The 22435-nt window shown below is 49.8% G+C and overlaps 1 protein-coding gene across 1 annotated transcript; it reads right to left on the bottom strand.

Moving 5' to 3' along the window:
• Window positions 1-1439: 1439 nt before the first annotated feature.
• Window positions 1440-3564, bottom strand: LOC125545264 (probable protein phosphatase 2C 9). The gene is made up of 4 exons (XM_048709155.1): window positions 2752-3564; window positions 2334-2663; window positions 2145-2250; window positions 1440-2049 (listed from the first exon to the last, which is right to left on the bottom strand). The coding sequence occupies exons 1-4, from the start codon at window positions 3157-3159 to the stop codon at window positions 1700-1702; spliced, it is 1194 nt and encodes a 397-aa protein (XP_048565112.1). The 5' UTR covers window positions 3160-3564; the 3' UTR covers window positions 1440-1699.
• Between the last annotated feature and the right edge of the window lie 18871 nt (window positions 3565-22435).

Here is a 22435-nt window from a genome sequence, read left to right as displayed (position 1 = left end):
GTTGACGCTTGAAGTTTTATCTCGTTGATGATAGCTCCATAGTCTCCTCTGGCCCCCATGTTGATGTCGCCGACAGCTTGTTTGGACCTAGCATGCTGAAGGTGCTGAATAGGATTTGCCCATTTGGGGGAATCACCCGCAGCAAAGCAGCAAACTCGCGGGCCTATTGGTATTACCTCGCATGGGCTTCATTCATCAACGGGTGCACCGGCCCAAACGCAAGTCAAGTACGGAAAAAAAACCCAAGCACCCGCAAAAGCGCAAGATTCTCGCCGAAGCAAACCACGATGTGGACCAGATTGAACTCCTGTACACCATCTTTCCTCGGTAGACAGCGCATGTGGAGGCAAGATCGACCAATCAATCCGGCCTCTCGCTGTTGCTCCTTCTCTTCAACGGTGGCGAGGTAGCCAGTCTCCCGAATCGCCGAGCAAGAACACCATGCGTCGCCGACGAAGCTCCGCCGGCCGTACGTCGCCGATGTCGCCGTGTCCCAAGCACTTCCTCTCTTTCCGCATCCGAATCCGCTTTCGCTCCCCTCCCGTCGCATCGCGGTCGCGGCCCTTCCTTTCTCCGCCGCCGTACCGCCGGTGGATCGTGCGGCGTCTCCCATTGACAGATTCTGGGACGGCGACGCGCTCCCTTCGGTGTCAACCCTACGCCCAGATGCCGTGCCCGCCACTTCCCGGCACCCTCTCCCCTCCCTCCCCGGCCGCGCGCCGCGCTACAGCTACACGCTGCGCAACCACGCCAAGGCCGACGGCATCCACCCATGGTCAGGAGCTACGCGAAGGGATCTTCATCATCAACAATAAACAAGTGCATACCGAGTCAGCAAACAGTCACCACGGCACGGCACGTTACGGCCTCCCTCCCCTTTTCCAGCCGGGTCGCGTCGTGCGGCGCAGCTGTGCGCGTCGACGCGGGCGGTGCGGCCACGGGACCGGTGGCGGTGGGTGTGCCGCGGAGGGAGGGCACGCCCAATAATGCCCCGGCGCCTAACTCGGGACGTGTACGCCCGGGGTCACTGGAGACTTTTCCCTTTCTCCCCACGACACCCCCAACAGAAACGCATCGGGAGGACGACAGCGACAGCGAAAGGCCCCGACACGTAGCCCCCCCGCATCATTCATCCCGCTCTATCATCGGCGCCCTTTTGTTGCTCCACCCAAGAAAAATAGTGCGGTAAAGGGCGCACGTTTCATTCCGGTTCAGTACAGCTTGGCCCCACGCACAGTGGGTAGATAGGTACTAGTACTACTAGATCAGCATCCGTTCTTCGACTTTTCTCTGCTCCGATCCTGCGACGATACGAGGCGATCGCCCACGAATATCAACGAGTTGTCAGGGGTAACACGCGAGTGGTGCCCAGCTTCCGTCGTCACGGTCCACCTAATTCGTGCCTATCGTGTGCTCTACGTACGATGGATATGAAGAGCTTAGGGAGATCTTCTTATCGACTTGTTAAACATATCAAATATCTTCGTGTACGTGTTACGATGCAGTTGAAACAGCTGAGCTTATCTGTTCAACTTCTTTTTGGCGGGTAGAATTAGAAACTATGGTACTACTAGATCTAATACTACTACTACTACATCGAGGCAGCGAAGATAAATTTAGAAATGGGGGAAGAAATTAGCATGGATTAAAAAATAGGATAACGAGAAGCAATCATGGAGCACGAATTCCGCTCCAAGAATCACGATCCCCGGCGCAGATCCACGACCACGACGCTCACGTTGTCGGAGCTCCCCCGCGCCAGCGCCAGCTTCGCCAGCAGCATGGCCGCGTCGGAGCACGCCCGGTCGGACTCCGCCTTGCTCACCCCCTCGCTCGCCTTGGCCTCGCCGCTCGCCTGCGCCTGAGCCGCGGCCGGCTCTGGTGGGCCGTTGCTCCGGAAGCACGCCCTCGCGACGTCGCACGCCATCTCGTTGGTCACCACGTCCCACAGCCCGTCGCTGGCCAGGATCAGGCACTCGTCGGCGTCGCTGCGCTCCGTCACGGTCACCTCCGGCTCCGCCGTCACGAACGGCTTCAGGTAGCCATCCCCTACGAACGTACAAGTCACAGGTTAGACTCAGATCGGGACCCCAGAGGCAGAGCAAAGCTCCTGACGAGAGCGAAATTTGAACTAGAAAACTCACCTATGGCTCGAGACATGGCGAGGACGCCGAGCACCCGCGCGCCGTCCCAGTAGATGACGCGCCCGCCCGCCGCCTGGATGCGCTCCAGCTCGTCCGGCCGGTCAGGCTGAGGAAATTCATGTCAAGGTTATGGACAGTTCGCACGCAAACAGAGGGGGCCGGACGCTCCACGCGAGAGCACGCGCGTACCTTGTGGTCGACGGAGAGTGCAACGGGGACGCCGGCGCGGGAAAGGACGGCACGGGAGTCGCCGGCGTTGCCCACGACGAGCTGGGTCGGGCTGACGACGGCCACGACGGCGGTGGATCCCACGTGGTCGCACCGCGAGGGCATCTTCTGCTCGCAGCGGCAGGCGGGCTCCTCGCTGCTGCGGGTGATCGCCCAGTTCGCGGCCCGCTCGTCCAGCCGCGCGAAGCTCCTCTCCATCACCTCCTTCCACACAGGCTCCTCGCCGGACCCCGCCTTCTGGTGCTCCTCCGCCACCACCTCATGCATCAGCTCCTGGCACGTCGTCGCCACCTGATGCCACGAAACCATGCCATCAGCACCCTTCCCTTGTGCAGAAACAACATGAATTGCGCTCATATGCGAGCAAAGTTTGACGTACGTGTGAGCAGCCGTGGCCATCGAAGACGCCGAAGAAGTGGGACTTGCCGGAGCCGGGCAAGAAACCGGGCCTGATGGAGACGGCGTCCTCCATCTCGCGACGACGGCCGCACACCGAGGAGAACCCGAACCTCGGGCAACGCTCCGCGTTCTCGGACGCCGAGGCAGCGTCGGGGCACGGGCCGGACACCGTACGCGGTATCCTCGGCCGCTTGCGGGCGCCGGCGTACTCCGCGGCCGACTGCTCGAGGTCGCTCGCGAGGCGGAAGCGCTTCAGCTCCAGCCTGCGCCGCCGCCTGTCCATCACCGACGAGGCGACGGCCGCGGCGGCCGCCGAAGCCGAGACCGTGGCCACCGTGGCCGCGGTCGCCGGCGGCGACTTGGCTTCCTGGCAGCAGATCTCGGCCATTGGAAACTACTCGCTCGCTCGACCCCGACGCCGCCCTAGATTCCCACCACCCTCCGCCGCACGTCGGCGACGGAACTCCAGAGGCCTACACGAAACACCTCGACACACGACGACAGCGCCTTCGCGCGCGTGCGTTCCCAGCTCGAATGGCAGCAGTAGAAGCTAAGCAGCGGCAGAGGCGCGAGCCGAAACGAACCTCACGCACGCGGGGCGGGGCGGTAGAAGAAGGGGAGGGAGGGTGCCCGTCGCCGTCATGGCGGGAGCGCCCGATAGCTACCGTCGCCGTGAGTCCGTGACGTGCTCGCCGCCCGTCTCCACCTGATCTGGACGCGTGGGCGCGCCCGGCGGGCAGATCGCGACACGTGCTCGCGATCTCGGCCCCACCGGGAGGCTGATGCTAACGGCGGCGACGCCGGTGTTATCGCCCGGCACACACGTGGCGGCCCGCGGCGAGACAGCCCGCCGCGGCAGCTTCTTTATTGATGCCCGCGGGGCCCGCGCCACATGGGCTCTGCCCCCTGTGCCGCCCGGAAATATCACGGGGTTATTCTACTCCGGCCGCGCTGACCGGCCCATGCAGCGAGGGGTCATGGACGGCGGGGCCATGGGAACTCGGTGTCCCGCATGGCAGCGGGCGAGGGTAGGCGCCATGGACGTGGGGAGGGACACGTGGTGAGGGGCGGTCGCGATCGGTGGGAGGTTGGTCGGTCGTGGGAGGGGGGGACGCGTGGCGTGGAGGCCGGGGGTGCCTTTTGCTGTGCTCCGTTGCGTGGGGGTGGGGGAGGGGAGGGCGGCCGGTAGTTGGGGGCTGGCGTGGCCACGTTGGGGTGGGGCGGGCGAAGGGGAGGTGAACCTCGGGGAAAGGGGCGCGTGCGTGCGTGGCCGAGAGAGATGGATCTGCGTGGCGGAACTGGCGCCGTTGCGTGGCGTGCGTGACCACCGATGACCGATCGTCGGCTCGGCGTATTGGCGCGCACTTCGGCGGGGCTGACGGGCGCGGCATGCAGCTCAACAGTGCTTCCTGCAGTGGAGGGACGCACTACGTGTTGTGTGGCAGTTGTCGCGGCTGCTGTGTGGTCTGTACCACTGAACTATTACCACGGAGAGATGGACCGGGGGCAGTGGAGCGAGGGCAACTCAAACGGACGACCCCAAATCGTTCCCCCGCGTATGTTTGGAGTAAATAAACGCAAACCTCGGCCCATCACGCGGGAGTAAACGGACAAATGTCTGTTTTTGGTACGCTTTTGACTCATTCCCGGCCTAAGTTTAGATCGCGCTTGCGGCCAAACGGACAACACAGGAACGGAGGGACGCGCGCTCTTGTCCTTTCCTGACCCGTCCATCGGAGACACAACCCATTTCTTCTTCCCCTTCGTTGCTCCGCCCTCGGCCCCTCGGCATCGCTGCCGTCACGCCCGTCACCATATTGCTTTGCCCGTCAGTGGAGCAGCCCCTTTTCTTCCGTCACAGTCGTCGCTCCGCCCTCCACCACGCCCACGGTCGACCACCATGCTGCGAACCAACGGTCTCGACACGCCCTTTCCGGCCACGTCTCCACCACGCCCGCAAGGTGTTCGACGCTTTGCTTGCAAGGTACCATGGATAGCGGAGATGAGTACTTCTTTCACAACTTCATTTGTTCATCAGACGATGAGGACATAATGGTGGCTGCATTGGTCGTCCATGACCACATCAGTAGGATGCTGAAACGCCCTCGATGCGGCTATAGCTCCCACGTGTCGAGGCACGACTTAGAGACATAATCACATTGAAAGCAATGTCGCAAGTTAGGCAATCTTCACAACATCCCATGTAATATAGATAATAAAAGGGGAGATAACATAGTTGGCTTACACTCGCCACGTCAATCAAGTACATAAATAGCATTACGTCATTCAAACACTCATGCCCGACTACGGCGCCAAAATAAAAGATAACCCAACATGCGACACGGTCCCGATCACCCCCAACTGGGCAGCACTACTGATCATTAGGGAAAGACACGTAGTATCGTTGAGAGTCCTCGTCGAACTCTCACTTGAGCTCGAGCGCGTCACCTGGAGCGGAATCATCAGGGCCTGCATCTGGTTTGGAAGTAATCTGTGAGCCACAGGGACTCAGCAATCTCGCACCCTCGCGATCAAGACTATTTAATCTTAATAGGTAAGGCAAGGTAAATATATGTGGAGCTGCAGCAAGCGACTAGCATATATGGTGGCTATCCTGTTCGCAAAAGAGAGCGAGAAGAGGAGGCAAAGCACGAACGAGAAACTAGAGAACAACCTGTGCAAGCATTACTCCAACACCGTGTTCACTTCCCGGACTCCGTCGAGAAGAGACCATCACGGTAACTCACACTATTGATTCATTTTAATTAAGTTAAGGTTCAAGTTATCTACAACCGGACATTAACAAATTCCCATCTGCCCATAACCGCGGGCACGACTTTCGAAAGTTCAAATCCCTGCAGGGGAGTCCCAACTTAGCCCATGACAAGCTCTCACGGTCAACAAAGGAATAGACCTCCTCCCGAGACGTTCCGATCAGACTCGGTATCTCGGTTCTTCAAGACACTTCGACAGGTTAAAATAAATCCAGCAACACCGCCCGAATGTGCTGACAAATCCCGATAGAAGCTGCACATATCTCGTTCTCAGGGCACACTCAGATGAGCCAGACGCCGGGTAGGCCAGCCCAGAGTTGCCCCTGGTAGCCCCGGACATCGCTCAGTTAGACCAACACTCAGAGGAGCACTAGCCCGGGGGGGGGGTTTAAAATAAGATGACCCTGGGGCTCCGGAAACCCAAGGAAAAAAGAGGCTAGGTGGCAAATGGTAAAACCAAGGTTGGGCATTGCTGGAAAAGCTTTAATCAAGGCGAACTATCAAGGGGTTCCCATTATAACCCAACCGCGTAAGGAACGCAAAATCCGGGAACATAACACCGATATGACGGAAACTAGGGCGGCAAGAGTGGAACAAAACACTAGGCGAGAGGCCGAGCCTTCCACCCTTTACCAAGTATATAGATGCATTAAGATAACATGGCAATATAATGATATCCCAACAAGTAAATAATGTTCCAACAAGGAACGGCCTCCAATCTTCACCTGCAACTAGCAACGCTATAAGGGGCTGAGCAAAGCGGTAACATAGCCAATCAACGGTTTGGTAGGACATGGTGGGTTAGAGGTTTGACATGGCAATTTGGGAGGCATGAAAAAAAAGTGGTAGGCATCGTAGCATAGGCATACCAAAAGAGCGAGCATCTAGCATAGCAAAGATAGTAGTGATTTCGAGGGTATGATCATCTTGCCTGCAAAGTTGTCAGAGTTGACTGGATCCTCGAAATCAAACTCAACGGACTCCTCGTTAGCGAACTCGTCTCCCGGCTCTACCCAAACAAGACAAACAAGCAACAAGGACACAATAAACCACGTGCAAGGCTCAAACAATATGATGCAAAGATGGTCTGCTATGCGGGATGCGATGCGGGATGCATATGCAAGATGTGACAGGGAATGAATGAATCTGGCCTCAACTTGGAAATCCAAGTGTGTCACTAGAAAGATGAGATGAAATCGCTTGAAAACGATATAAATAACGCCGGAATCGGAGTTACGGTTTGGAAATGGCAAGCAATTCAAATATGACCACGTTCTGCGATTTACAGCAAATAGCCATCTAAATGCAACAAGATGAACATGCTACAGCACCCAAACATGGCATAAAAATACATGGCAGGAATCCATTCATGATTCTTAACAAAAGTCTAGCACTGAGCTACGCCCAATTCATCCATTAACAGGTTCAAACAAGCATGGCAAAAATGCATTTGACAAACAGATCTCAGACTTAGTGAAATTAACACTTGTCTGGAATTTCAGATCAGATATAACTCTTCGGAGCATGAAAACTATATGCTACAGGACCTGAACATGGCAAAGTAAAGCATGGCATGGAGCTACTCAAAGAGCTTAACAAAAGTCCCTTAGTGACCTTGAGCCAAAAGGGATCAGAAAATACATTTACAAGCATGTGAACATGGCAAAAATATAATCAGATCACAGACTTAGAGAAAACTGGAGCATGCTGAAACAGATATCAAGTAGGCATGTTTACGAGCTCGATGCACTCACTACAGAGCATGTCATGATAATCTAAGCATACACCCATCAAGAATACGCAAAATAGAAGCTAGACATGGCAAGAACAATACCATAGCATGCATGGATCAACTACAACATCATCGGCAAAATCGCTAACAAGTAGACAATCTGCCCAGATTCATGAAATGACAAAAGTAGAGCTCGATTGACTCAAGCTAGGGTGCTCCATAATTGCAAACAAAGACATGGATGGATAGAGCGCTACAATATTAACAAAACATCCTTACTGATCATCCTCAAAAGAGGCACGGATCACTAGGAAACAACATGAACATATGGCCATATGAGATAACCAGCTCAAGGACTTAGTAGAAATGCTAAATCCCTGAAATCAGCATTAGCAAATGCCTCACTTTGCAAGCTTGTGCTAGTCACCACACACATCACAAAAATACATGGGTTGCACCTCTGGAAAGATGGCAAAACCCTTAACAAAACACATGTAGAGCTCATGGGCATATCATGCACACACTAATCATGGCAAAAATGACAAATATCTAAATGGAGCAGCAGATCTGACAATTATGCCAAATAGCACTTTTCTAACAGCATTTCGGGCATCAAGATGAACTCAAATGAAAATGATGCAATGAGATGAAATGATGTACTCTCTGAGATGAACATTTTCATATGCTATATGCCCAAAACGGAGCTACGGATGAAAAGTTATAGCACGATGAACATGAGCAAATAATTAGGGTTTCGAGGCAAAAATCAACCCAAACGGGATCTCAGATCCAGATCCGGACAGCACGCTTCCCGATGTTCGTCGGCCGGAGTTTGTCGAGCTCGCCAGAGTTGCGGATGAGGAGGGGCCGGCCGGGTCCTCGACGAGGTCGGGCGGAGGAGCTCGCGACGGCGCCGGGGCGGCGGAGGTGAGGTCCGGCGAGGACGCACCGGCCGGCGCGGCGGCGCGGAGAGGTGGTGGCCGGCGCGGCGGAGCGGCGGCCGCCGGCGAGGGGCGCGGCGGTGCGGCGGCCGCCGGCGAGGGGCGCGGTGGCGCCGGGCGGAGGAGGCGAGAGGCGCGGGCGAAGCAGCCGGGCGACGAGGCGCGCGGGCCGGGAGGGCCTCCCACGGGCTCTCCGGGCCGGCGCGATAGGTGGAGGCGGCGGCGAATCGGAAGGCGACAAGTGGCGGCGGCGGGTGGATCCGGACGTGTCCAGCGGCGGAATTTTTGTCCGGTCGCGAGGAGAGGAAGAGAGTTAGGGTCTCGCCCGTGAATTTCGGAGGGGGTTCTATATATAGGCATAGAGGAAGCTAGGAGTGTCCAAATGAGGTGCGGTTTTTGGCCACACGATCGTGATCGAACGCTCTAGATGATGGAGAGGTTTTTGGTGGGTTTTGGGCCAACTTGGAGGGGTGTTGGGCTGCAACACACACGAGGCCTTTTCGGTCCCTCGGTTAACCGTTGGAGTATCAAACGAAGTCCAAATGGTACGAAACTTGACAGGCGGTCTACCGGTAGTAAACCAAGGCCGCTTGGCAAGTCTCGGCCCAATCCAGAAATGTTTAATCCCCACACACGAAAGAAAGGTAGAAATGACCACCGGAGGAGAACGAAGCACCGGAATGCAAAACGGACAATGGGGAAAATGCTCGAATGCATGAGATGAACACGTATGCAAATGCAATGCACATGATGACATGATATGAGATGCATGACAACGATAACAACACACGGAGACAAAGACCCGAACCCGAGAAAATAAAACAACTTAACGCCGGAAACGGCAAGAGTTGGAGTACATATTGGGTAAGTTACATCCGGGGTGTTACAACACTGCACCACTACGAAAGGATCTCGTCCCGAGATCTAGGACTGAAAGAACGCCGGGTACTCAGAACGGAGGTGATCCTCGCGTTCCCAGGTAGCTTCACGGTCGGAATGGTGTAACCACTTGACTTTGAGGAATTTGATTGACTTGTTGCGAGTCTTGCGTTCAGTCTCTTCAAGAATAGCAACTGGGTGCTCACGATAAGAAAGATCTTCTTGGAGCTCAATGTCCTCGAAGTTGACGGTGCGGTCAGGAGTCTTGAAGCACTTTCGGAGCTGAGAGACATGGAACACGTCATGAACATTTGCAAAGTTTGAAGGAAGCTCGAGTTGATAGGCGAGATCGCCTCTCTTGCTGACAATCTTGAAAGGTCCCACGTATCCGGGGGCAAGCTTCCCTTTGATACCGAAGCGACGAGTACCTTTCATAGGAGAGACGCGGAGGTAAACATGATCTCCGATCTCGAAAGCCAAATCACGGTGCTTACTGTCATAGTAACTCTTCTGGCGGGATTGGGCTGCTTTGAGGTTATCTCGAATGACTTTGCACATTTCCTCTGCCTCTGTGATGAAGTCATTACCGAGAAGCCGACGTTCACCGGTTTCAGACCAGTTGAGAGGGGTACGGCACTTCCTGCCATACAGAATTTCAAATGGGGCCTTGCCCGAACTTGCTTGAAAACTGTTGTTGTAGGATAATTCAGCATATGGAAGACAATCCTCCCACTTCATGCCGAAGGAGATCACACAAGCCCTGAGCATATCTTCAAGAATCTGTTTGACACGCTCGACTTGACCGCTAGTTTGAGGATGGAAAGCTGTGCTGAAGCGGATGTTGGTGCCCATGGCCTTCTGAAAAGAATCCCAAAACTTGGAGGTAAATATGCTGCCACGGTTTGAAGAGATCACTTGTGGAATACCGTGCAGAGAGACAATCCGAGAGGTATAGAGTTCCGCCAATTGAGCTGCAGTGATTGACTCTTTGATAGGAAGAAAGTGAGCCACTTTAGTGAGTTTGTCGATGACAACGAATATAGCATCATTGCCACATTTGGACTTTGGAAACCCAGTTACGAAGTCCATCTCAATGTGGTCAAACTTCCATTATGGAATGGCAAGAGGTTGGAGGAGACCCACTGGCCTTTGGTGTTCTGCCTTCACTCTTCTGCAGACATCACACTCATTCACGAATTGAGCAATCTCTCGCTTCATTCGAGTCCACCAATAAGCCTGCTTGAGGTCCTGATACATCTTCGTGCTCCCAGGGTGGATGGAGAGGAGAGAATTGTGAGACTCGTTCATGATCACTTTATGAAGGTCACCTTTGGGCACAACAATACGATCCTCGAAGAAGAGAGTATCCTTGTCATCAAGGCGGTAGCACTTGTGCTTGGGTTGACTCTTGGCAATCCCAATCTTCACCTTTTTCACCATAGCATGAAGAAGCTGGGCTTGGCGAATCTGATCTTCCAAGGTAGGAGAGACTTGAAGGTTGGCGAGGAAACCTTGAGGAACAACTTGTAGATTAAGTTTGCGAAAAGCTTCACAAAGCTCGGGTTGATAAGGCTTGAGAATCAGACTGTTGCAATAAGCCTTCCTGCTCAATGCGTCAGCAATCACATTGGCCTTGCCTGGAGTATACTCGATACTCGGATTATACTCTTGAATCATTTCGATCCATCGAGTTTGCCTGAGGTTGAGATTAGGCTGAGTGAAAATGTACTTGAGACTCTTGTGGTCAGTGAAAATGTCCACTTTTCTTCCCAATAAGAGATGTCTCCAAGTCAAAAGAGCATGTGAAGGCAATATGCCCTAGAGGCAATAATAAATTTATTATTTATTTCCTTATATCATGATAAATGTTTATTATTCATGCTAGAATTGTATTAACCGGAAACATAATACATGTGTGAATACATAGACACACAAAGTGTCACTAGTATGCCTCTACTAGACTAGCTCGTTAATCGAAGATGGTTATGTTTCCTAACCATGAACAAAAGAGTTGTTATTTGATTAACGGGATCACATCATTAGAAGAATGATGTGATTGACATGACCCATTCCATTAGCTTAGCACCCGATCGTTTAGTATGTTGCTATTGCTTTCTTCATGACTTATACATGTTCCTATGACTATGAGATTATGCAACTCCCGTTTGCCGGAGGAACACTTTGTGTGCTACCAAACGTCACAACGTAACTGGGTGATTATAAAGGAGCTCTACAGGTGTCTCCAAAGGTACATGTTGGGTTGGCGTATTTCGAGATTAGGATTTGTCACTCCGATTGTCGGAGAGGTATCTCTGGGCCCTCTCGGTAATGCACATCACATAAGCCTTGCAAGCATTGCAACTAATGAGTTAGTTGCGAGATGATGTATTACGAAACGAGTAAAGAGACTTGCCGGTAACGAGATTGAACTAGGTATTGAGATACCGACGATCGAATCTCGGGCAAGTAACATACCGATGACAAAGGGAACAACGTATGTTGTTATGCGGTCTGACCGATAAAGATCTTCGTAGAATATGTAGGAGCCAATATGAGCATCCAGGTTCCGCTATTGGTTATTGACCGGAGACATGTCTCGGTCATGTCTACATTGTTCTCGAACCCGTAGGGTCCGCACGCTTAAGTTCGATGACAGTTATATTATGAGTTTATGTTTTGATGTACCGAAGGTTGTTCGGAGTCCCGGATGTGATCACGGACATGACGAGGAGTCTCGAAATGGTCGAGACATAAAGATTGATATATTGGAAGCCTATATGTTTGGATATCGGAAGTGTTCCGGGTGAAATCGGGATTTTACCGGAGTACCGGGAGGTTACCGGAACCCCCCGGGAGGTATATGGGCCTTAGTGGGCCTTAGTGGAAGAGAGGAGAGGTGGCCAGGGCTGGGCCGCGCGCCCTCCCCCCTAGTCCGAATAGGACAAGGAGAGGGGGCGGCGCCCCCCTTCCTTCTCTCTCTCCTCTTCCCCCCTCCCGAATCCTATTCCAACTAGGAAAGGGGGGGGGAATCCTACTCCCTGGAGGGAGTAGGACTCGCTCGCCGCCCTCCTGGCCTCGCACCCCCCTTAAAATTGTTAGCCAACAAAAATCTCTCCTCTTGTTCTCATTATTATATACTGTGCGCGGTGCTGACCTGGGCGTCACTCCCTTATAACATCACATCCTTTCAACTTGAATCCACCTATTCCCATTGATCAGTGTGCGATAGTAAGCTGCGCTGTTGCCACATAATCCTGGAAGTAATTCTTGCTTAGTACCATTTGTAGCGACCCGACCCGAATGGATCAAGTCTCTGTGCTTATGTGTCCATCCCTGATCAGTATGCTGACACACACAGTACTCGAAGGATTTATAACAGAGGTAAATCACATGTATAAAGTAACATAAATACTATTACCTCAATCCAAATATAGCGGAAGCAACAAGGTTGTGGTTTCCCATCAACACCAACGGCAAAGTTGAGTGTAGAAACCGTAACCCTAACGTATCACTTACTCGTCGTAAGAAACCTGCAACATAAGACGTTGCAGCCCGAAACGGGTCAGTACATTGAATGTACTAGCAAATTCACACCATAGAGAAATGATGAACAATGGCTATCACTACATGCATATTTGGCTGGTGGAAAAGCTCTATGGTTATAAGGTTTTTGCGTAAAGCCAATTTTTCCCTACTGCAAAGGAATAAATTTATTTAACTATCATGGTGGTTGTGAAACATTGAGAATGGTTGACAGCATTCTCAATCCCAATTAAAAGTAATTAAAACCCAACAACATTAATTAGAAGTAACGTGATGAGATTCACAATGATATTCAAGTACTAGATACTCAAGTTGTCCATAACCAGGGACACGGCTAATCATGATTAGTTTGTACACTCTGCAGAGGTTTGCGCACTTTTCCCCACAAGACTCGATCGCCTCCGTTTGGTTTCTCGCACTACATGGTGTTTGAGAAGACGGATGACCGAGACACAGTCTTTCAGAAGCGCTAGCACCTTACATGTGGGGTAGACCGTACCACCTACAACCCCTACATCTGCTAGTCCACCCCGTAAGAGTTCGCACAACTTAGTCAACTATGCCAGAGCCCATAATGGCTTGTGGCTGCACACGGAAGTTTCTAGCTGAAAGATCTTATGATCCCTTTGAGCCTGGGTGGCGGTCCAAAAAAACAGGCAAGTCCTTGACATCAGGTGCCTCAATCCACCCAGATGTGTGTTTAAGTTGCCACCTTAGATAAATCATTAATTACAATCTCACATCTGTCATGGATATCACTCACCCAATCCACGTCTACTAGCATAGCATGGCATAATAAGCAAACGTAGAAGTAACTCCCAAAGGTTTCATAATAATACAGGTAATAGGTACTACCTCATCTACTTCCCATCCCAATTAATTAGATCCTAATCATGCATGTGAGAGATTGATCTAATGCAATAAAACCTGGGTTGTAGAAAAGGTATGATCAAAGTGTGAACTTGCCTGCAATGTTGATGAAGATGATTCGCACTCAAAACTCTTGATAGATCTACTCGTCACACTCCGGTCAATCTATCGTAAGCAAAGCAATAGTAACCACACAATAAGTACTCATCTAATGCACAGGTAAAACTCGAACAAGAGAATGAACCAGAAAGTTCAACTTAAGAACTCCGGTTGCAAAGAAAGAACGAACCGAACAAACGACGGAAAAACAAACGGCGGAAGAAAACAACTCGGTTCTAGCAAGTTGAAACTAGGTCAAATTTTACTGTAGCAAAAGCTTGTTCAAGTTGATTAGACGGAACGGCGGTTTCGAGATGAAACTCCAGGCGCTTGAATCACCTGATTCCGATAAACGAGCGAGAAGAAAGACTAGAAAGAAGATCGGATCTGAGATCGTGATCGGAGAGAACGCGGAATAAATCCGACGAGAAAGAAAAAAGAACGGTTAAACGAATGGCGTCGTTAACCGGGGATAATCGGTGATCACATGTTCGTTGAGACGAACGGTCCGAAAGAAGAACGAAAACCGATCTAGGGTTTTCGGAAAAAGAGATCGAAACGAAAAACCGATCTAGAACACCGGAACGGTTTGGCGAAGAATCGGAGAGAAAACGAATCGGTAGAGAAGAAAAGAATCGGAATGGTTTATAAGAAAACCGAACCGAGGGAAAGAAGAGACGCGGCGCGGTACCTCCGGCGAACGGCGGCGACGGCGGCGTTGGGCGGCGGCGGCGGTGCACAAGGCGGCGGCGGCGGCGGTGACGCAGGGCGGCGGCGGCGCGGCAAGGTGCGGCGGCGGCGGTGACAGGTGCGGCGGCGGGGTGGACGGCGGGTGAGGGGTGGCGCGGGGGCGGTGTAGGCAAGGCGCGGCGGCGGCGGGTGACGCAGGGCGCGGCGCGGGTGAGAGGCGCGGGGTGGGGCGCGGCTTGGGTGGTGGAGAGAGGGGTTTTGATTTGATGTGTTTTGAGGGGGGGGGTGTTGGGGTATTTATATAGGTGAGGGGAGAGGGTTTCTTGGGGTAGGGGACAAGAAATAGACTAAGAATAGGAAAAGATCTAGAAATAGAAAAAAAATATACGGAAGTAGGACAAAAGTCCTACTAGGATTTCCTAAAAGAAAGAGGCGGCGGCTCCTGGAGCCTGGGCACGCGCGCGGCGCGGCGATGGCCTTGGCCTTGGCTGGCCGGCCGGCGGCTTGGGCCTTTGGCCCAAGGCGCTGAGTTTTTTTTTAAACGGTTCCGCGCTCGGAAAAACACAGAAAAACAAAATCTACCGGACTCCAAAACTAATAAAGTAAATTTTCCCCGACTCCTAAAAATGAGCCGAACAAAATAAACTTTTCTCCGAGCCTAAAATAAAATTTTCAAAAATGCGCATTTTTCCCTGTCCAAAGAAAAACAAACAAACACCGGAAAACGAAATCAGATCTATTTATTAAATCTTCATTTTTCCTATATTTTGGGAAAGTCATATTATTCCCTCTCTTATATTTTTGATAACGGAAAAATTATTGAATAGGAAATAAATAAATCAAATGATCCTTTTTTTTCAAATTCGAGAAAACTCTCAAATATGAAAATAACGAAATCTCCAACTCTCTCCGAAGGTCCTTGAGTTGCGTGAAATTTCTAGGATCGACCAAAAAGCAAAAAAAAAAGATATGCATGATGATCTAATATTCCAAATTGAAAATAAAATAAATTCAAAGAACTTTGAATTTAATTCTTTGAAACTCCCAACTCATATTTCATATAATTTGAAGAAGTCATTTTATCTTCTCTCGTGAAAATCATTGAGTCGCATAAAGTTTCAGAATTGGAATATTTTCAAATGAAATTCAAATATTTTCAACACCCCTTGTCATTTAAATAAATGGAAGAAGTCATGTCATCTTCTCTCCGGGGTTTAGTGTTTGAAAAGCATTTGAATTCATAGAAATCAGAAAGCAAATATGAAAGTTTGGGAACGTCCTTTTATTCCCTTTCATTTAACTTTCAAAAGAATTCGAATTTCACTCAATTTCATGCAATCAATCAAACAATCAATCAATCTATCTATGTGTTTATAACATTCCAAAATTTAGAATTTTGGGATGTTACATTAGGCGAAGCCCTGCGACGGTAGTACATCAAGATCGTCACCACGCCATCGTGCTGACGGAACTCTTCCCCGACACTTTGCTGGATCGGAGTCCGGGGATCGTCACCGAGCTGAACGTGTGCTAGAACTCGGAGGTGCTGTAGTTTCAGTGCTTGATCGGCCGGGCCGTGAAGACGTACGACTACATCAACCGCGTTGTGCTAACGCTTCCGCTATCGGTCTACAAGGGTACGTAGATCACACTCTCCCCTCTCGTTGCTATGCATCACCATGATCTTGCGTGTGCGTAGGAATTTTTTTGAAATTACTACGTTCCCCAACAGCATGCACAACTGCCGCCAACTCAAGATCATGAGTGGGGTAGTTCTTCTCATTGGGCATCAACTGGCGAGAGGTATAAGCAACAACTTTCTTCTCTTGCATCAACACTGCGCCAAGACCTTGGAGAGAGGCATCACAAAAGATCTCGTACGGTTTGGATTCATCAGGAGGAGTCAGAACTGGAGCAGTGACCAATTTCTCTTTCAAAGTGTTGAAAGCAATGTCACACTCCGGAGACCAAACGTACTTTACGTGCTTCTGGAGAAGATTTGAGAGAGGCTTCGCGATCTTGGAAAAGTTTTCAACGAATCTTCGGCAATAGCTTGCGAGACCGAGGAAGCTACGGAGTTGCTTCACGTTCTGAGGAGGTTCCCAATTCACAACTGCAGACACCTTCTCAGGATTCACCGCAATGCCCTTGGCAGAGATGATATGACCAAGATAAAGAACCTCATCGAGCCAAAATTCGCACTTGGAGAACTTGGCGTAGAACTGGTGTTTTCTGAGCTTATCGAGCACCAAACGCAAGTGCTTGGCATGATCTTCCTTGTTCTTCGAGAAAACCAGAATGTCGTCGAGATAGACCAAAACGAAGTCATTGGTGTAGGCATTGAAGATGAAGTTCATCATGCGAGAGAACGTCGGAGGAGCGTTGACGAGGCCAAAAGACATGACAGTGTATTCATATGACCCATAGCTTGTCCTGAAAGCCGTCTTGGGAATATCTTGCTCACGGATTCGAATCTGATGATAACCCATACGAAGATCAAGCTTGGAGAATACTTGGGCACCTTTGAGTTGTTCGAACAGCTCGTTGATGTTGGGAAGTGGGTATTTGTTCTTGATGGTCTTCTTGTTCAATGGACGGTAATCAACACAAAGTCGGTCCATTCCATCCTTCTTCTTCACAAAAAGAACACCACAACCCCACGGAGAAGAACTAGGCCGGATGAGGCCCATTCTCTCTTGAATATCGAGTTGCTTCTTCAGCTCCTTCAACTCTTCAGGTCCAAGCTTGTAAGGACGCTTGCACACAGGTTCCGTGCCAGGCTCAAGATCAATGACAAATTCAACTGGACGGTGTGGAGGCATTCCTGGAAGCTCTTCTGGAAAGACGTCTTGATATTCGCAAACGACTGGAATTTGCAAGATAGCGTCTAGTTCACCCTTCTCATTGAGAGAAAACAGATGGATGGTATCATCACGAGCGGCAAAGACAATTACATCCTCAGACGAATGAGTCAATTGAATCTTCCTGGCTGCACAATCAAGATGCGCCTTGTGCTTAGAAAGCCAATCCATTCCGAGAATAAGATCAATATCCGAGTTACCAAGAACCACCAGAGAAGAGAGAAACTTGTAATCGCCCAACGTGATAGTAACATCCGGGGCCATAGCGCTTGCATTCATGAATTTACCCGGAGAAACAACAGATAACTGTCTAGGCAAATCTTGTAAAGGCAACTCATGCTTAGAAACAAATGGTCTCGAGATTAAACAATGCGATGCACCAGTGTCAAAAAGAACTTTGGCAGGAATATCGTTAACAGGAAGGTTACCCATAATGACGTCTGACGAGTCCTCTGCCTGAGCTGCATTCATCAAGTTGACCTTGGCGGACTTGGTGTTATGCTTGACGATAGCTGTACTTGCCGATCTCACAGGAGGAGGAGGAAGACGCCTCTGATTGAGACACTTGTTGGCATAGTGACCCTTCTGTTGGCACTTGTTGCACGTGACCTCTGAAAGCGGACGGTGATACGAAGCACTCGATCTTGGAGCTTGAGACGAAGTCTTGTTCTAAAAGCCAGGGTTGGGTGGGTGGGAAGATCCACTACCACCTTTGCTCTTCTGCTGATACGGCTGACGGAACGGAGGAGGAGGAAGCCAATACTTCTGCTGCTTGGCCACTTGAGTAGAGGAAGAAGGAGTAGCATCTCTGACTCGCTTCTTGGAAGCATCACACCTCAGTTGAGCGGCCTCTTGCTTCAATGCCATGTTGTAGAACTCATCGTACCTCAAGGGTTCAAAGAGAACAAGAGCTAGCTGAATTTCTTCTATGAGACCACCCCTGAACTGGTATATCATGCTCTTCTCATCAGGGACGTCCTGCTTGGCAAAGCGGGCGAGCTTCTGAAACAACTTGTTGTAGTCATAGACAGACAAAGAGCCTTGCTTCAGGTTGCGGAATTCCTCACACTTGCTTTCAACCACGCTCTGGGGGATGTGATGAGCTCTGAAATCTTGACGGAATTCATCCCAGGTAATCGCACGTCCACCTCTGGAATCCTTGTACTGCAGGAACCATTCTGCAGCTTGATCTTTGAGTTGGAAAGAAGCGAACTTGACGAAGTCCTCAGGCCTGACGTTACTGCACTCGAAATGCTTGCACAGATCCACGAGCCAATCGTCAGCATCGGTTGCCTCAACACAATTGCTGAAAGTCTTTGGCCCGTTAGCAAGGAACTGGTTGAGTGTAGCAAAGTGATTCTGATTGTTGCCTTGGTTCCCTTGGTTGCCTTGATTACGCTCTTGAAGAATTTGCATGATCAACTGTATGTTTGCATTGGTTGCGGCCATCACAGCTTGCCATGCCTCCCGAGGAGGTGGAGGTGGTGGCGGATCCTGATTCTGATTCTGATTGGTGCTCTTAGCGGGAGCCATCCTGAAGAGGTTGACCACCGTTAGCACATAGACAGATAAAATGAAGCTGAATCCAATGGAATGAAAATTGCAACATAAAGTCTTCACATCCGAACAAAATGAACGAATACATTCCTCTTGAAATGGTCACATGTCCATAAGTTGAGAAGCCACTTAGAATTTAGGTAGAGAAATAAATCAACAAGGTACGGATCAAGAACGAATACTCGGTAAGAAATCCCAGTCTCAAACCAAATATCCGTGGAAGAAGAAATAGAGCTACAAAAATTCCCACCTATGAAACTACCAAACCTTTCCGGTTATGCAATCAGGTGTTGGGGATACAGGGGAAGCATAATATCTCACCCAATTCTAGCAAATCCTACATCCAGCTGTATCCATCCTTCAACACATAACCGAGAAAAACTTCGGAAACCATCTACCTCAACCTTCGAAAAGCATCCGTTATACAAGTTATGGCGATACTCCCGAACTCCCGCCCCAGTACTGGGTGGCGTCGAGGTTATCTCACCAACGAACTGCATAAAAGAGATTTTCGATGTCGGCGTACTAAACTCAGGTATTCCAGAATTGCAACGATAAAATTATGACGACAACACCTCAGAGCTCAACTCCCCGGGACACTTCCACAAAACCCCTGACAGGAGGCATCAAGACAATGTTCTCGTCACAAAACCATCGGAACGATTCCAAGATACCTGCGTGATCCTAAATTTTTTTAGTGAAATTTGAGAAGAGAAGAGTCAAAACTCTACGTCAAGATGCCTTACCAGAGCGATGAGGAGACTGGGAAGTAAAAAGAATTCCTAAACTCTCCGATATATAATTCCTAAATGACTCAAAACATTTTTCTAGACACAACTCGGCCGCTAAAAATGATCAAGAAATGGGGCTCCTAAGGTCGGGGAAGGCTCTGATTACCAACTTGTAACGCTCTTGATGCGGCTATAGCTCCCACGTGTCGAGGCACGACTTAGAGACATAACCGCATTGAAAGCAATGTCGCAAGTTAGGCAATCTTCACAACATCCCATGTAATATAGATAATAAAAGGGGAGATAACATAGTTGGCTTACACTCGCCACGTCAATCAAGTACATAAATAGCATTACATCATTTAAACACTCATGGCCCGACTACGGCGCCAAAATAAAAGATAACCCAACATGCGACACGGTCCCGATCACCCCCAACTGGGCACCACTACTGATCATCAGGGAAAGACACGTAGTATCGTTGAGAGTCCTTGTCTAACTCCCACTTGAGCTCGAGCGCATCACCTGGAGCGGAATCATCAGGCCCTGCATCTGGTTTGGAAGTAATCTGTGAGCCACAGGGACTCAGCAATCTCGCACCCTCGCGATCAAGACTATTTAAGCTTAATAGGTAAGGCAAGGTAAATATATGTGGAGCTGCAGCAAGCGACTAGCATATATGGTGGCTATCCTATTCCAAAAGAGAGCGAGAAGAGGAGGCAAAGCGCGAACGAGAAACTAGAGAACAACCTGCGCAAGCATTACTCCAACACCGTGTTCACTTCCCGGACTCCGCCGAGAAGAGACCATCACGGTAACTCACACTGTTGATTCATTTTAATTAAGTTAAGGTTCAAGTTATCTACAACCGGACATTAACAAATTCCCATCTGCCCATAACCGCGGGCACGACTTTTGAAAGTTCAAATCCCTGCAGGGGAGTCCCAACTTAGCCCATGACAAGCTCTCACAGTCAACGAAGGAATAGACCTCCTGCCGAGACGTTCCGATCAGACTCGGTATCTCGGTTCTTCAAGACACTTCGACAGGTTAAAACAAATCCAGCAACACCGCCCGAATGTGCCGACAAATCCCGATAGGAGCTGCACATATCTCGTTCTCAGGGCACACTCAGATGAGCCAGACGTCGGGTAGGCCAGCCCAGAGTTGCCCCTGGTAGACCCGGACATCGCTCGGTTGGACCAACACTCAGAGGAGCACTGGCCCGGGGGGGGGGGTTTAAAATAAGATGACCCTCGGGCTCCGGAAACCCAAGGGAAAAAGAGGCTAGGTGGCAAATGGTAAAACCAAGGTTGGGCATTGCTGGAAAAGCTTTAATCAAGGCGAACTATCAAGGGGTTCCCATTATAACCCAACCGCGTAAGGAACGCAAAATCCAGGAACATAACACCGATATGACGGAAACTAGGGCGGCAAGAGTGGAACAAAACACTAGGCGAGAGGCCGAGCCTTCCACCCTTTACCAAGTATATAGATGCATTAAGATAACATGGCAATATAATGATATCCCAACAAGTAAATAATGTTCCAACAAGGAACGGCCTCCAATCTTCACCTGCAACTAGCAACGCTATAAGGGGCTGAGCAAAGCGGTAACATAGCCAATCAACGGTTTGGTAGGACATGGTGGGTTAGAGGTTTGACATGGCAATTTGGGAGGCATGAAAAAAAAGTGGTAGGCATCGTAGCATAGGCATACCAAAAGAGCGAGCATCTAGCATAGCAAAGATAGTAGTGATTTCGAGGGTATGATCATCTTGCCTGCAAAGTTGTCAGAGTTGACTGGATCCTCGAAAGCAAACTCAACGGGCTCCTCGTTAGCGAACTCGTCTCCCGGCTCTACCCAAACAAGACAAACAAGCAACAAGGACACAATCAACCACGTGCAAGGCTCAAACAATATGATGCAAAGATGGTATGCTATGCGGGATGCGATGCGGGATGCATATGCAAGATGTGACAAGGATGCATGAACCTGGCCTCAACTTGGAAATCCAAGTGTGCCACTGGAAAGATGAGATGAAATCTCTTGAAAACGATATAAAGAACGCCGGAATCGGAGTTACGGTTTGGAAATGGCAAGCAATTCAAATATGACCACGTTCTGCGATTTACAGCAAGTAGCCATCTAAATGCAACAAGATGAACATGCTACAGCACCCAAACATGGCATAAAAATACATGGCAGGAATCCATTCATGATGCTTAACAAAAAGTCTAGCACTGAGCTACGCCCAATTCATCCATTAACAGGTTCAAACAAGCATGGCAAAAATGCATTTGACAAACAGATCTCATACTTAGTGAAATTAACACTTGTCTGGAATTTCAGATCAGATAGCACTCTTCGGAGCATGAAAACTATATGCTATAGGACCTGAACATGGCAAAGTAAAGCATGGCATGGAGCTACTCAAAGATCTTAACAAAAGTCCCTTAGTGACCTTGAGCCAAAAGGGATCAGAAAATACATTTACAAGCATGTGAACATGGCAAAAATATAATCAGATCACAGACTTAGAGAAAACTGGAGCATGCTGAAACAGATATCAAGTAGGCATGTTTACGAGCTCGATGCACTCACTACAGAGCATGTCATGATAATCTAAGCATACACCCATCAAGAATACACAAAATACAAGCTAGACATGGCAAGAACAATACCATAGCATGCACGGATCAACTACAACATCATCGACAAAATCGCTAACAAGTAGACAATCTGCCCAGATTCACGAAATGACAAAAGTAGAGCTCGATTGACTCAAGCTAGGGTGCTCCATAATTGAAAACAAAGACATGGATGGATAGAGCACTACAATATTAACAAAACATCCTTACTGGTCATCCTCAAAAGAGGCACGGATCACTAGGAAACAACGTGAACATATGGCCATATGAGATAACCAGCTCAAGGACTTAGTGGAAATGCTAAATCCCTGAAATCAGCATTAGCAAATGCCTCA

Source organism: Triticum urartu, chromosome 3 (assembly GCF_003073215.2).
Source record: "Triticum urartu cultivar G1812 chromosome 3, Tu2.1, whole genome shotgun sequence".
Classification (NCBI taxonomy): Eukaryota; Viridiplantae; Streptophyta; class Magnoliopsida; order Poales; family Poaceae; genus Triticum; species Triticum urartu.
This window is presented reverse-complemented; position numbering and strand designations above follow the sequence as displayed.

Excerpts from the sequence above, each read along its gene's own strand:
- LOC125545264 (XM_048709155.1), bottom strand. The coding sequence starts at position 3,159 with ATGGCCGAGATCTGCTGCCAGGAAGCCAAGTCGCCGCCGGCGACCGCG. Across the intron at positions 2,251-2,333 it reads CACTCTCCGTCGACCACAAG|CCTGACCGGCCGGACGAGCT; the intron begins GTACGCGCGTGC and ends GAATTTCCTCAG. Across the intron at positions 2,050-2,144 it reads CGCCATGTCTCGAGCCATAG|GGGATGGCTACCTGAAGCCG; the intron begins GTGAGTTTTCTA and ends GTACGTTCGTAG.